Genomic DNA, 15,389 nt, shown 5'->3' on the forward strand with positions numbered 1-15,389 from the left:
CTAGCAAAAAATGTCTAGTCATCAAGAATCTAAAGAACAGAAAAAATATACTTTCAATTGTGAATATGATGACTATGAAAAAAAGTTGGTCCAATGTTTTACAATCCAATGACTGTCAACAAGGATTGATAAAACTGATATTGCAGTGGATTATGCAAAGCTGACTGCCTGGTTTATCAATTTTTAAGTCTAAACTTTGTGGATATTAAATATTAAGCAATATTTACATAGAAACAATAAACAATTAATGTATAGGTAAGTGAAATCTTACCTGGTACATGGACATTGAGACAGCAGTAGTTCAGTAAATCCAGGAAATGTTTGATCAGATAGACTTTATGGAAATCTTCCATCCTTTCACTATCACTAAAGACAGTTGAGAAGGTGCTACCAATCCGATTCCAAAAATTCCATCTTTTCTGAACATGTTTCTTCCACAGCTCTGAACACTGAAGGTCTTATGAAGAAATAGAAAATTAAAATGCATGATTTAAATGTAGCCGATATTTGTTCTCTTAAAAAGTCCTTTAATTATTCCAAATAAATTTTAATGAAACAACCATAGATAAGCGTTTGTTCCCATCAACTGATGTGTCCATATAGGCTGATTTCACCATATTCATTACATTTCTTTTACATTTGAAAGTATATTTCATGTTTTTTCTGCTGAAAATGCTTCTAATATTACTTTCCAAAAATAATCAGGGTACAATGTATGTACAGTGATGAAGTTTTTACAAGACCATTATATACTGTCAAGTTAGGAAATTTTAATATTTCTGATGTTGAACTGAATACATTGACAAAAGCAGAAATTATTAATAAATATATAAGAAATGGTTTTGTGCTCTAATATTATATTGAAATAGTGGAAATATCAGTTAAACCGCTAATGGATGAAATGGAATCCACTGTATCATTTGATATACTATATGAACTTCCTTCAGATCGGTTTAAGATATGACTTAAACAAGTATGTTTCTTACTTCATTTAATATGGAAGTCTGAATTTCTGATCAATTCATTTATGTTAGATAATTTGGATGAAATTATGTCTTTACCTGAAATTTTTATGCATATTTTGTGCAGAAATGCAGCATTCAAATAAGGCAGTATATTTACTAACACATTTCTTGGCAGTTCTGAAAAAAAAAAAAGTTAAATATAATGTTTTAAAAACAATGTCCAAGAGAATTGAAAAGTATGGAAGCCCTGGAGGGACACTGACTTACTTCTTAGGTGTTTTGACTTAGTTCTTATGGCTTAATTGTTAATTCTTGTTATTCTAAATTTGTTATCACATGTTTGCTTAACCCAAAACATGGACGGAGACTACATGTAGTTTCAGAAAAGAAGAAAGTATTTGGCTCAGGTGAGCTAAAATGATAGACATGATTTTTTTTCAAGATATTGCTAAAACAATTAAAAACATTTATAATTTAAACAAACAAATAAAACAAGCTATGCAATTTTTTTAATCAATATTTTTAAAATAAGAAATACTGCATCATGTACATCTTAAAAAGAATCAAGTGAATGTATAAGAGTTATAAATGTTAATACTCTAATACAAATATACATGTTAAAAATTCTTTTTTGTATGTATATTAGTTACATTTGTCTTATTAGCATTTATTTTTGACAATCCCCATCCGCTACAATCTTCTGTATTTAATTTCCTTTTTTATGTCAACATGTTGCTGCTATCAGTTTTGACTTTCTTCTTTTGTGTGTTACATGTACTATTTACTTGTATGCCCTCAAGGACCCCGAATTGGTCTCAATAAATATTATCTTATATTTTGTTTATGACATTTCTATCATAAATAAAAGAGTTTATGAAAAAAATTATGAGTATTGAGAAGTTTCGACAAACTCAACTGCACTGTAAAGCAAGCAGAGAGTGCAAAATGTAAGTGCCAGCATAAATCTCAAATCGAAATATACAAAGATAAAACGTGTTCTGAATATCTTTTTCACAGATTCTGTCAAAATCCATGGTCTGACGACATTCCAATTCTTGCGCCAATGTGACCTGTTTGTATTTTCTGTCCACACATACAATCGGTAGGGATGAGCAAAGTAATGGTTATGTGTTGGGCAAAAAAATATTCATTTTTACTAAACTGAAATGAACATTTCTTATTTTAAAAAAAAAATCCAATTTAAGAAACCTCATACCTCCAAGAACTGAACAAAATTTGCATGCGTCAGGCAAAAATTCTATTTTTTCTCTCAATTTCCCATTAGATAGAATGTTCTATCGTTAAAATGATATTGTCCTACGGACCCGGTTTAACGATAGAATTCGTTCCATGTATTGGCAATGTTGCAAAACAAACACGGGAGATAACTCGTACTCTGTGCATTTTCTATGAACAATCCAGAGAGTTCCGAATGTCAACATGGCGTTAAATTTGAAGTGAGGAAAAAACGTTGAGAAAAAGAGTTGAAATTTCCTATTTATATGAATTATTTTTTAGGTTAAGACATATACCATTTCAAAAAGGTTTGTTATGATTAATTTGGTAGTTATTTTCAGTGCAACTCCTTTTGTATTCTTCAAAATCATTTCGGATTGGATCCACTCCAATTTGCAACACTGCAAGTATATGGGACATATTCTAACTGTGCCAGGTGAGGGCTTGTCCCGAGACACAGATTATTCTAACGAATTTCCCATTTTTGCATCACTGTGTCTCAGTCTTACAAAAAAAAAAAATTTCATTTATATAGATGTAATCCAGAATGTAAAAATGAAGGTGCAAAGCAAGTCATGTCACTCTACGAACATTGCTTTGAGCAAACTGTGGAAGCACATAGCAATATCTATATTTTTACCTTGCAACATATCTGGTGTAAAGAAATTTGAGTTTTCTCCCACAAAAGCTGATGTTATATCCAGAAGTGACTTCATTGCTAAAATATAAAAGTGTTTTTGATAAATGAAAAAAAAAATTTAAAAAAAGAAATCTTAGTTTATTATTAATTTTCAATTTGTAGCAGGATGTGTGGTGTCTGCATAATCACTTGTAACTTTTCACACAATAAAAAAAAACTATAAAAAAAAAAATACCTGATTTGTGATGCAGCCTTTCTATCCTTGGAAAAAATAAATATGTGAGAAACCATATGCACCTGTAAGTACTTATTTATAACAATAAATTTCATGAAGAATACAAAGATACAATATCGCGTCACAAAACTGGATCCAGAATTAGGACAGTAATAGCAAAAACCAAACAGGGTATTTCCGGATAATGTGAACTCTATTCCAAAACGCCAAAAAATTATACTTATCTCCTTTTAAAACATGCTCTTAACTACTGTAAGTGATAAAATAATACAAACAATAATTATAAAATTGATGACAGTTTTTTAGACACTGCTTTAAAAAGTTTTGTAGTATTTTCTAATATATAATTTTTTTTTAAAAATAAACAATGAAAATCTTTTAAGCTTTGATAAGAATATTTGCTTTTTAAAATATATATCATTATTCAATCAATTTTCAATAATGACCTAGTTAAATATGAGTACTTTTTGTATTATATTTTTGGATGATAATTTTTCAGAGAATTTTAAGTATAATGGCATTCATTCGTTCTGACGCTGTTTAATTTTAATGGAAAACAGTATCATGCAGTAAACTTTCATAGTCACATATCATATCATATATTATATCATTTCATTTCATACACTAAAATCTAAAAAATTACTGAAGCTTGTGACTTTTTGTCAAACAAAATATATAGGAAGTAAATTATGGAAAAAATAAACATGTCCTATTTTGAGTAGGAATTCCCGCTAGTTTCATACGAAACCTGCATTTTCGGTACTTTTTGAAAACAGGAAATCGAATACATAGATCAAAATGGACGCCGTGATTTTTTAATCTTACCAAAAAACCACCAAACTACAAACCAAGCACCAGAACAGGTAAGCTTTAGAAGGTTGACTTTCTTTTTTATTCTCGATTAAGTGTTGAAATGGCTATTTATAGTCACGACCTTTGTGGCTCTCTTGAACACAAGTACAATCTTTCTCCATGTCTGCATAACAAAATTTTAAAGACAATTTTCTTCTACTGCAAAAAGAGAAGCATGGTTGAAACAGCATATGCATTATGTAATGTTAAATAAATGACCCAGTGAACGAATCTTCATATGCATTTATAAGGTTTGAATTCTATAAATCATACTAACTAATGGAGTCCACTAGTACGCAGAGAAAGAAAGAGAAAGAGTGGTAAGTGAATTTTAGAGCTGATCTTGTAATTATGGTACGCAGGCCCGCGGACGGATTCAGGAATTTTTTTTCCAAAAAAGGGGGGGGGGGTCTACATCAATTGATCAAATTTGACAGACTCGGAAAATTATTGAAAAAAAATATGCCCAAACCTGAAAAATCTTATTTGGAGAAGACACATTTCTAAGTAAATTTTCCTCCGATACATACTCTCTTTATACCGTTTTAAGAGTCCAAGTTCATTTTTTGTTACGTTTACATAGAAATTTAATAACTCTAAAAATTCCGGGGGGGGGGGGGATTCCGCCTATGGTATGATTTTTTTTTTCATTGCGAGAAATACAACTGTAATTTTAAAAAGTGCAGATAAGATTACAGTTAAATCATTGCAACAAACACCGTTCATTCATGACTTTCCTTTAGCACTCAATTTTCAAATATACATCTATGTTATTGTAATAAATCAATATTAAAATGTATAAAGTGCATTAAAAAATATTCACATTCATATCATGACAATTAAAATGATTGTAAGAAAATTTCATTCAAAATTGTTCAACAATTATCATTAATTCCGCTTGATAAAACTTTTTAAACACATTGATTTAACTTTAATTTTATTTTGAAAATTGATATAAATTTGCAATAAATTAAAAGAACTGTTTTAAAGCATATATTTTGCAATATATATAATAGAACAAATACGGAAGGGGGATACCAGCTAAGCCTATTTACAAGTAAGCACTCTTCCAAGATCAATGTAGAAAGTCAAAGAAAGTGAATGTTTTTGAAGAAATACTATACATAGGTAAGGCCAAAAAAAAAAGAAGGACAAAAAGAAAGGGAAATGGTAAATACAGGATAAATATTATATAAATGTGGAAATAATAATGCCACTTAGGTTATTTTTCAAGATACATGTACAATTATCTAATGAAGAGATATTTCAGAATTAAATCAGGAATATATAGATTTTTTTTTTTTCAAATTAGGGAAAAAATTATGACTTTAAGCAACATGTATATTTTATTTTGACTGATATTTTGTTGGCGTATGTCAATGAATGTAAATGCATTGCATAATTTGCATGTTTTTCAAATTCTGTAAATAATTTGCAAGAATTCAATCGGATTTCATCTAGGTATCTATAAAGTTAACATGAAATACTAAAAATATAACGACATTCATATCATATTTACCTCGATTTATTTTTGAAAATAATTATTTGTATTCATTTTCAACATGTTTTACATAATACTTTCATCAATTTTATGACATTAAACAAACTGCATTTTATTTTTAGAGGAAAACCTGAGAATAAATACTCTTATTTTGTATTTAAAGGATACATTATGAATGAATACTAACTCCTTATTATTTCCACTGATATAAAATTGTATCATATCACATCTTTTATTTTTTTTATCAAAGTATAATTTCAAAATAGTACTAATATTTGAAAGAAATACAATTCTAAGACAAAATAATAATCCCCGCCCCCAACCTGCATTTTGACTGGTATTTTCTTACATTTCGAAAACGCAGTTACAAGTAATTTCTCAATAAGAATACCAACGCTAAATCATTTCAACGAACTTTAAAAATCTAGTCAGAAAACATTTTCTTAGAAATGTACCTTTATGATGGATGTGTAAAAAAAAGATTAGGTAAGATAATATAAGTATACTTATATGAAAGAAAAAATCACATTCCAATATGTAAATCATGAACATTAGCACACATTTATGGTAAAAATCACGGATCTTCTTACTTTTGCTTTATAAATGTAGATTATTATTGTTCATTCCTACTTTTTATTCATTGTAACTACGTGTGATCCAAGAATTTCAGATGAAATTCTTGTAATTTTAAGGTAATTTTAATATATAGTAATCTTGTTACGATTTCTTTTCATTCATATACGTATTTTTTTCTGTGGCTAGTAAATAGCATAATATGAAATAACAATATACATAGTTCCGATATCCCCGTTTTTCCCTTTTTTTTTTTGTGCAGTGAAGATAAATCTTCAAAAATCCAAAATATGGTTGATTATCTCGTAAGCTTAAGAAAACATCTTAAGTTAGAAAAAAATTCCTCAAAATTTGAAAGCAATTTAAAAATCAATACTTTGACACCACTCTTAACTAATTTACACAAAAGATGCTTTGCTTTCTATTCTTTCCGACCCAAATACCGAAAGAAGATTATTCAAGCAAGCATTTTGGAACGAATCATATAAAAAAGAAATGTCCGTATTTAGTGAAAGGTTTTGCCCTATAGAGGGAGGAATGGAGAGATATGTTGTGTACTGAGAGATTTTTTTACTGGTTGTTGTTTCTGATTGTTTTTTTAATTTCTTAATTATTTTCGAAAACTCTCTCCTAGGTCAAAATTCATTAATTCATCTTCCGAGATTAAACATGTCCCATCACGTCTTCTATTTTCATATTTCACAAGTTTTATTCAGACGAGTCAAAGGAAGATGGTTGCAAATATCCAGATTTATTAGCCGACCCGTTATTATATACCTTTGAAGCAAAATTTATTCAAAATATTCTTCTACAGAAGAAAACTCTCGCAGTGGCTTTCAACTCAACATTTTGATATATTCACGACGTTTTATTATTAACAATAGTTACATTCATTCATATGTCGACTCGATATATCCCAGTAAACTCGAAATAAAAGAGACTACAGAATCTGCCACATCTGTTTCATATTTGGATGCTTAGCTGATTAAGACGATAATGGCCAACTAATAACTAAACCGTACGACAAACGGGATGATTTCAGCTTCGTTAACTTCCCTTATTTATGTAGAAATATTCCAACATCATCTGTATGTGGTGTCTATGTCTCCCATCTGATTCAATACGCAAATGCATGCTCTGCATTTAAACCGAGACAAGCTACTGACAAGTAAATTGATGTTACAAGGATTTCAAGAACCCCGTTTAAATTCACCTTTTCGCAAATTCTACGGTCGCTACATGTATAATGACCTTGTTTGTAAATACAACCTATCGTTGGGTCGTATTTTGTCTGTCATGTTTTATACCATTCATTAGGCCATTCTTTTTATACATTAATTTACTACTACGGAGTACTCCACCAGATCGATACATGAGGCTCACGACGGGTGTGATCAGTCGACAGGGCATGCTTACTTCTATTAGGCACTTGATACCGTCTCTGGTATGCCCACGGATTCGTGTATTTGCCCTATTCACGATTCATTTTGTTTACTGGATTTTATGAGATTTTCTTATTTGTTATTTTCACCTTTTACATACAAGACCCCGTAAACTGGAAACAATGAATAAATAAATAAGTAAATAAATAAAGAAACCTACAAAATAGAAAATATTCATTATATAAGTATTGTTCATTCATTTAGGTGAACAAAAAAAAAAACTTGGTGTAAAAAAAAAGAAGAAATCTACAGGTTCAAAACAGAAAATAATTCGTTACAAAAGTACTGTTCTCTCATTCAGGAAAAAATACACTTGGTTTTAATTTCAACGATATTCTTTTGATAATTGTGTGCATGTTCAAACCCTCCCTATATGAATTGTGTACGTGTATTTCTGATGAAATTCGGTTGTTCTCTAGACTATACCACATGCAGTTTTAGATGTACAATGTATTTTATTGGAAATGTAAAGAAAGGTCCTATTTCAAATTTCTTTTGAAAAATATGTTGTTTTTTTTTTTAAACTATGCTTATTTTACTTCTTAAAATGTTAGGGATATACATTTTGCTTTAAAATCTTTCATATTGCTTCTATTAAAATTCTTTCTGAAAAATAATTACTGTAAAATACTTTGAATATGGTTCAGGTTGACATGTGCATTTAAAAAGATTATCACCTAAATAGGCATCAGATATCAATCTACGTTCGTAATTTTTTAAACTTGTAGAAAATCAATGAAATAATTTTTTTTTTCTTTTATATCTTGGTATGATTGATTGTTTATTGTTTAACGCCGAGTCGGCAATATTTCAGTCATGTTTCGGCGGAATGTTGGAATGAGTACTAGATATAGGAATTACTGTTTCATCTAATTGATCAAAATATACCACCTGTATTGTAGATTAAGGTAAAATAATTCAGAAATTCAGAAAGAAAATGTGGTAAGCGTTTTGATTCTTTTTCTAATTTAAAGTAGAACTCTCTCTCTCTCTCGTCAACTTGTCATGTAAATTTTGAATTTACCGGGTCGCAGTTAATACAAAATTTACAAGACAAAGTTGTCTTGTTGTAAATTTTTTATTTAATTGGATTGGATCTTTGGAATTATTCCATCCAAAGTATGCTGTTTTTGTTTTCATGCATTTAAGATGTCATCTTTGATGCATTTAATTCGGATCACAGTCACTTTACTATATCCATCCAACATGAAGAGATTAAAAAAAAGAAATATTTCCTTGGACTTTTGTCATCTAATACCAGAGATTTGTCAGTACTGCATAGCAAAATGAAGCCTTTTAACATTTTAAAAGAAAAGAGATAAATGTCATGTATCTGAAATTTATCAAGAAATTTGTGTTTCAGATACATGTACATCTAATTAATGCCAAAAAAAATGTTAATCACCCGTTGACTTAGGTGATATCGTAGCGAGTGTAAGAGAAATATTCAAAAGTTGTTATATTCATTTTACACAAAGAAATACTAACCACAATACAATTTTATTTTTTAAAAAGCACATCTTTTAAATGAAATATTTTCAACCTTAAGCTTGTCGAAAATCAGAATCACATACATGTAGTATCTTCAATGTCACTTCCTTCTAGTTTAGAAAAGAAACATAGAAATAGAAATTATTATTTATAGATATTATAGAAATATCTTCAAATTTCGAGTTTCTCTCACAATAGTCTTTAGGAAAAGGAAACAAAGGTACATGTGTGATGCATGGTGATTGTTGCTAGTAGCAAAAGAAAGTGAACACTCCTAGTATCTTCGAAATCCTGGATTTTTATGCCCATTACACTAAACAAATATGAATTAGCATATCATTAAGACTAGCCAGTTGTGGTTAGCATATTTGGTAAAGCAGATGGTTAGAAGGTTTTTATTAACCTTTCACCAAACGTTAAACTTTTTATCACTCAGCATCCAGTCCTCCTTTTCATCTACAGGATATACATAAGATATCTTTCTATCAGTTTTGATGACCCTTACAGGAAGTAAAAGAAAAGAGAGAAAATATTGTAAAAAAAATTATGACAACCTTTGTGGCAATAGCTGGTGACGCAAGGATGAAGAAGCGTCATTGCTGTTCTATTGTTCATTTTATACAAGTTTTAAACAGTCAATTAATTTCAAATGTTAACAATAGTTAGAAACCTTGATGTTCATGTTTCTTTAAAAGTAATTCTTTAACTTCTGCAAGTTTTCAAAATGCAGATTTTTAAAAAATGAATAAAAATTATTACACACTAAATGATTTCCTTTCATTAACAGGTGAAGTCAAGGACATAAAACATTATATAAGTGCACTATATTATAATATATTACATGTAAATGAAAGACAGTTAGTGTTTTACTTTATGAAAATATATAATGAATGAAATCTAGAAAAGCATTTATCACAGAAAGTCGTTAATGAAACTCAATCAATACTTTTCATTTTATTTTATAAGATATTCCTGAAAATGAAGGAGGAAGATAAAAATATTGCAAACATTTCGATTTTTGAAAGTACTTGATTGAAGCCTGCATCTAAGAATACATGCAAAGCAATGTCCTCATACAATCTGCTTTGTACATCCTTGTAATAATGATACTAAATTAGGAATTCTCATTAAAAGTATGAGAATATTTAGAAGTGTCTGTTAATTACCTCAATCATTTATCGAACATATGAATTTGTTCATTTCCTTTTTAATCAGGAAACACTCAAAATGCACATCCTTATTAACTGGAAGTAATTCCATGTATGCATAGAGTAACATTTTAATCGGCATTAGGTTTTCACATGTTCAAAAAAGCTCAAAGACTGTGGAATGGTAAGTTTTCCCTGTCATTTTCTCCCTTTTGTTGTGCATGTTTCAAACAAAAAAAGACTGCTTCTTTGTGTCTCTATTCATTTCTTTTTCTCTGTTGTATTTTAGGAACTAGATATTTCAAGACAAGACTTGTCATACAACCATTTTTTTTCTTCTCTATTTCATTTTACGGAAGTTAAGTTTTGACTTTTCTGTTTATCCAATAGTCATTTCTTTCATTTTTATCACAAGAAACTGACATATTCTGATTTGTTACAACATTTCATTTATTTATCACCTTTTTTTCTGTTTCTTTCTTGCTAACTGAGAAAACACTTAGTATAGGGTTGGCAGCAAATGTGACTTTATCTATTTCTTCAAGTAAATAGCTCATAACGAATATGTTCATTCGCTATTTACAGTAAAAAATTATATGTCCATAAATCTGTTAAAAACATCTTTAACAACTTTTATCTTGTAGCTTTACTAACTAACATGTAGAGAAGCAACTTGAAATTAACAGTGCAAGGTTAAAAGTTTCTAAAAATTAAAGTCTTTTCCAGCTTTGATTTCAGTGTAGTTTATTACATCTCTTCTATGACAAATTTTGAAAATTTGACGAGAATTTCAATAAAAGTTGAAATATCGTGAAATCAGTTTTATACATCTCTTCCCACATATTTCAAAAATAGACACAAGTGTCGCGATGTACCAACGTCCGTTTGAACCCAGTTTCCTGGTATATGCAACAAACCAAAAAATACTTCCCTATCAAAACCCTAGTTTGAAGTTGTGTTATATGTCCCTTTATTTTATTACAGATGAAGTCTTGTACCGATGCTGAATCTCTCCTCGATGCTGGCGACATGATGCTATTAGAGGTGGTGCGAACCACAAAAGATCATCAAAGTTTTTGGTAACGTTTTGCATTTGTTTAGCCTGTCATGCTTGTATGTACAGCTGTTTCCATTTTCGTACTATCTATTGTTTGTGTATCGTTTTCTTTTCTCTATGTGATGGCGGTAGTCGACTTTCCGGCAGTCTAGTACTTTAATGACTGTTAATTTCATTCAGGAATTTTCTCATTCATTTGCGTATTTCCTAGGGGTTAAATTTTATTTCTTAGAGGTGCATTGTTGAAAATACACTTTGACCTTTTGCCTCTGTTAGTCAGTCCGGATGTTCTTCGGTATTTATGTTTGAGGTATTTGTTAATATATACATAAACAAAGCATGTGCTTCTGACTCAAGTTGTTTCGATTTCATAGTAAAAGGTTAAAATCACTATGTTAGGGAGGAAAACCTGTACACGGCTCTCAATCCCACCCACATTTTTGTTCTCTATTCAGATAGTTTCTCCCTCAGTCTTTAATCAATTGTTCACATATGCTTTTCTTGAGATCACTTTATGAATCGATTGATTTCTCTGTTTTATTATCTATATGCAGAAAGTTCTATTTACACATGGTGTGCATAACGATATCTTCGTTTTAAAAAAAGTGGAAAAGAAAGAATAGCAACTGCTTCCCGCTTAAACACCCTTCTTGATTAGCAAACATTGCACAACGGTTGGTTTAATTCAGCAAGGGGTTCAAGTTTGATTTTTGTTAAAGGTCGTTGTGACTTATCTTTTATCCAGTTCAGTGGGTTCGTAGTAGACTGAAATAGAGCTCATTCATACTCTTTACGGGTGTGTGGTTTTTCTTTGAACTGTCCATGGATTCGGAGAAAACGACAATTACGTAACAACATGTCCGGTCTCGTAAAAACCTGGAACAAGACTAAAGGGTATGCAGTTTGTGGGTTTCTAGGCGCATTATTTTCTATGCTTAATGAAAATGCCCCCAGAAATCCTAAAAATTTTGTATCCAAGTCTTTCTAATTTAATTCTGTGATGGGCGTTTCTGGAGCAAGGTCATAGTTTGATTGGTTCTCTCGCCATGTTCGTATTGGATTAATGACGTATGCATGCATATTCTTAACCTTGGTGAGTAGTCAGAATCTTTCGCCTGTTTGACTATTTCTTCCAACAACAGCAGTTTCGTTTTGTTTCCTTATTTTTGCAATCATAAAACTTATATATATTTTATAGTTTTTCTCGTTGATAATAAATGCAATTAATGAAATTCTTTTTCTTTGTTTTTTGTGGTTACAACGTTATGAAAAGAAATTTAGATATGTAAAACCGCACATCTACAAGTTTATTTTCTATTAATTGTTTATTAAAAAAACGGGTCGATGAATTTCAATTTTAAAATTTTGAAACAAAATCTGTAAGTAAAATATATATGTCACTAAAACTTCCGCGTTCCACATGTTTCTCTTCGCTGATTGGTTAATCAACAGTGTTCTGATTGGATGAAAACACACAGCATATGATAAAGGTCTGTGCAAATATAGGATCAAGTAAATGCTGGGGATTGGCGTACATAAGTACTCAGCATTTTCTGAAAATTTAATGACCTACAATACGTAATTCTACTAGAGCGTGTGAAGAGATTAAACAGTCTACTTACAGCACACCTTTGTTTGTAAATGTTTAAAGCAATTGATAATTAATATTGGTAATATTGTTGGTTGGGAAATCGTTAGAGAATTCAGGCAAGTTCAACCAAAAAGAAAAAAAAAGGAAAGCTACAAATTATTGCTTCTTATTAGCTTTTTATACATCATGGCAACAGATTGCATGAATCTCAAATAATCTAATGAGAAAACATGTTATATGAAGAGAATGTTTGGAAAATGTTTAAAAAACAAATTGAAAATTATTAAACTATTATTTACAGGGAAATGAAAACAAATTATCATGTGTCACTTTTTTCAAACTCACTATTACTCCCTTTTGGTAAACGGAAACTAAGCTGCTCACAATAAGAGCCATAATTATGCACATTAGCAGGAACAATTTTTTTTAACAACAAGTTCAGGAATGTTCTCGAATGAGTCTTGGTTGTGACCCAGTTAAGAGGCATAATACAGTGTAATGAGTAAATAATTATAATGCATACGTTTAGTGTTTAAAAAAGTCAATTGATGTATTTTTCATGTACATGTAACATTGAAAATTTTACAATCTTACAAAAGAAGAGGAGTGACAGAAATTTGTGTAAATTTTAAAAACTCAAAAAAGTAAAAACAATTAATGAATAAATAAATTATAAAATAATATATAAAAAAAGAAATAATATGAATCAAAATGATATTGTCTGAGCATTTTCCGGCAATAAATTTAATATCTCAGATATTTCTTGTGGGGAAAACTTTAGTGATATGTTATCTTAATTAAATATGACAAAATTGTATTGGAGTTTTTTTTTCTATTTTCAATCATTCTAACAAGAAATAATTGTAAATTATGAACGGTATGCCAAAAAATTATATATATATATATATATATATATATATATATATATATATATATATATATATATATATATATATATATATATATATATATATATATATATCCTGTGTGATCATTTTCAAAAATAAAGTTTTAATGAATATATTTATTATAGAAATGTGCTGGCATGAATTTCCTCTCAGGAAATTTCTTCTTGTCGCCCCATGAATATTTTGGGCTTTGAATTATCTATAAATTTAAACGCATTTTTCCTGTTGTCCAAAAGGATAATTATTTTCCTGTTCCAATTACTAAATCTTAATCCAAAATTGCGCAGAACACATTTCTATTTTTGCATTTTTTACCCCAGACAGGTTGTATCATAAACGAGCCGTGATTCTCACATTGCCCTGCATTGCAAATTCTATCAATTCAAAACATATTTACTATGAATACAGAAATTTATTACAAAATTATATTTTTTACCCAGATAGTAGTTTCGCTATAATGTTCTAGAAAAATATACCCTTTAGTCCTGAGTGGTTATTCATATAAATTATAATTATGAAAATATATCTTCGAACATTTTAGTCTTAATTTTATATATGCTTTAACACGTCAAAGCAAGAGATGGAAATATATAACTTCATGTAATGTAAATCTCGCAAATCTTCAAGACTCCAGTTTATCAGAACATTTGATTTGTTAATGTATGGAATGGATCGCTTTCCATCGTGGGTTTTACTATCAACATTTTCTTTAAATTTCCTCAAAGACTTACAATATCAAGGATACAGCTGATTTTTTAAAGTTATTCTTAACAATGAGCAGATATTAATCAGAGAAAAAGATATTTCGGGAGAAAACCAATTTAGAAAATTAGTTACCCTCGCTGTTTCCGTCATAAAAAATTATATGTCGTCATTGTATCCATTCATCACATAATTAGAGTAATTAAAAAACATTGGATTGTTTATGAGAAGGTTATCTATTGTACACTTTTTAAAAGCAAGGTATTAACAAATATGTGAAATACCTTTTTTCATCCTATGTTGAGAATGATTCCTGATCTTCTTGCAATGATCTTGTACAAATGTTCATTTGTTTAATTTCTCTGAATTCCAACTATACTCTCCCTCCGCTGTAATAAATGATATCATTAACTTAGAGACGAATTTCAGAACTGTAAGCCTACCTTTTCGAAAAAAATAAATAAATTTAATTAAAAAATAAAAATTATCTGTAGAATGCAACTCTGCAATATTTGCAATGCTGTCCCTGACTAAGGCCAACTTTAATAAAATTTTGAAAGACGACAAAATATGGAGTACCTACATATTTATTACTTAATTTTTTTTTACGATATTGGAAAAAAATGTTTTCATATAAATGTGGATAAATCTGCTTTCGTAAAAATATGACCGTATCTTACAATAGACTTCAAAATACCTAAGAAAAAAATGCACATCCAGAAATCAGTATTAATAATTTATTGAGCATATTTTAACTTAAAAGGGGTCCAAAAATTCGAAGGAAAACCCCTTAGGTTAAGACCTCATGCTTGCTTGTTGAAACTAAAGATGGACAGGAAAAATCTGTCTTTTCATTGTGCAAATATTATATAATTTACAAGAATACCATAATTCAAACGCATACAAACATAAAAAGTGCAAATATTTATTATTTCTGAGGATAAATTTTAGAGAATTGGGTATACTTCTGCATTGCTGAAACTTTATATACTTAAATTTGTTTCAGAATAAGGGAGAAAAAAGACTTTTTTTAAGAATGACATTTACT

General features: G+C 29.5%; 1 protein-coding gene across 4 annotated transcripts in view; it reads right to left on the reverse strand.

Moving 5' to 3' along the window:
- The window catches only part of LOC133184308 (uncharacterized), a 29,843-nt gene that overhangs the window by 7,637 nt on the left and 6,817 nt on the right, over window positions 1–15,389 (reverse strand). Inside the window, exons 2-7 of one of the 4 annotated variants that reach the window (XM_061319326.1) lie at window positions 14,626–14,730; window positions 3,925–4,052; window positions 3,077–3,102; window positions 2,842–2,919; window positions 1,062–1,142; window positions 272–457 (exon numbers count right to left, since the gene is read on the reverse strand). In XM_061319326.1, coding sequence (XP_061175310.1) covers window positions 272–457; window positions 1,062–1,142; window positions 2,842–2,917 — 343 coding nt within the window. In that variant the 5' untranslated portion in view covers window positions 2,918–2,919; window positions 3,077–3,102; window positions 3,925–4,052; window positions 14,626–14,730. Of the gene's footprint in view, window positions 1–271; window positions 458–1,061; window positions 1,143–2,841; window positions 2,920–3,076; window positions 3,103–3,901; window positions 4,053–14,625; window positions 14,731–15,389 lie in introns of all 4 variants that reach the window. The other 3 variants (XM_061319325.1, XM_061319327.1, XM_061319324.1) reach the window with 3 other exon arrangements.

Source organism: Saccostrea echinata, unplaced genomic scaffold (assembly GCF_033153115.1).
Source record: "Saccostrea echinata isolate AGI-Se365-2 ecotype Australia unplaced genomic scaffold, CSIRO_AGI_Sech_v1 ptg000010l, whole genome shotgun sequence".
In the NCBI taxonomy this organism is placed as follows: Eukaryota; Metazoa; Mollusca; class Bivalvia; order Ostreida; family Ostreidae; genus Saccostrea; species Saccostrea echinata.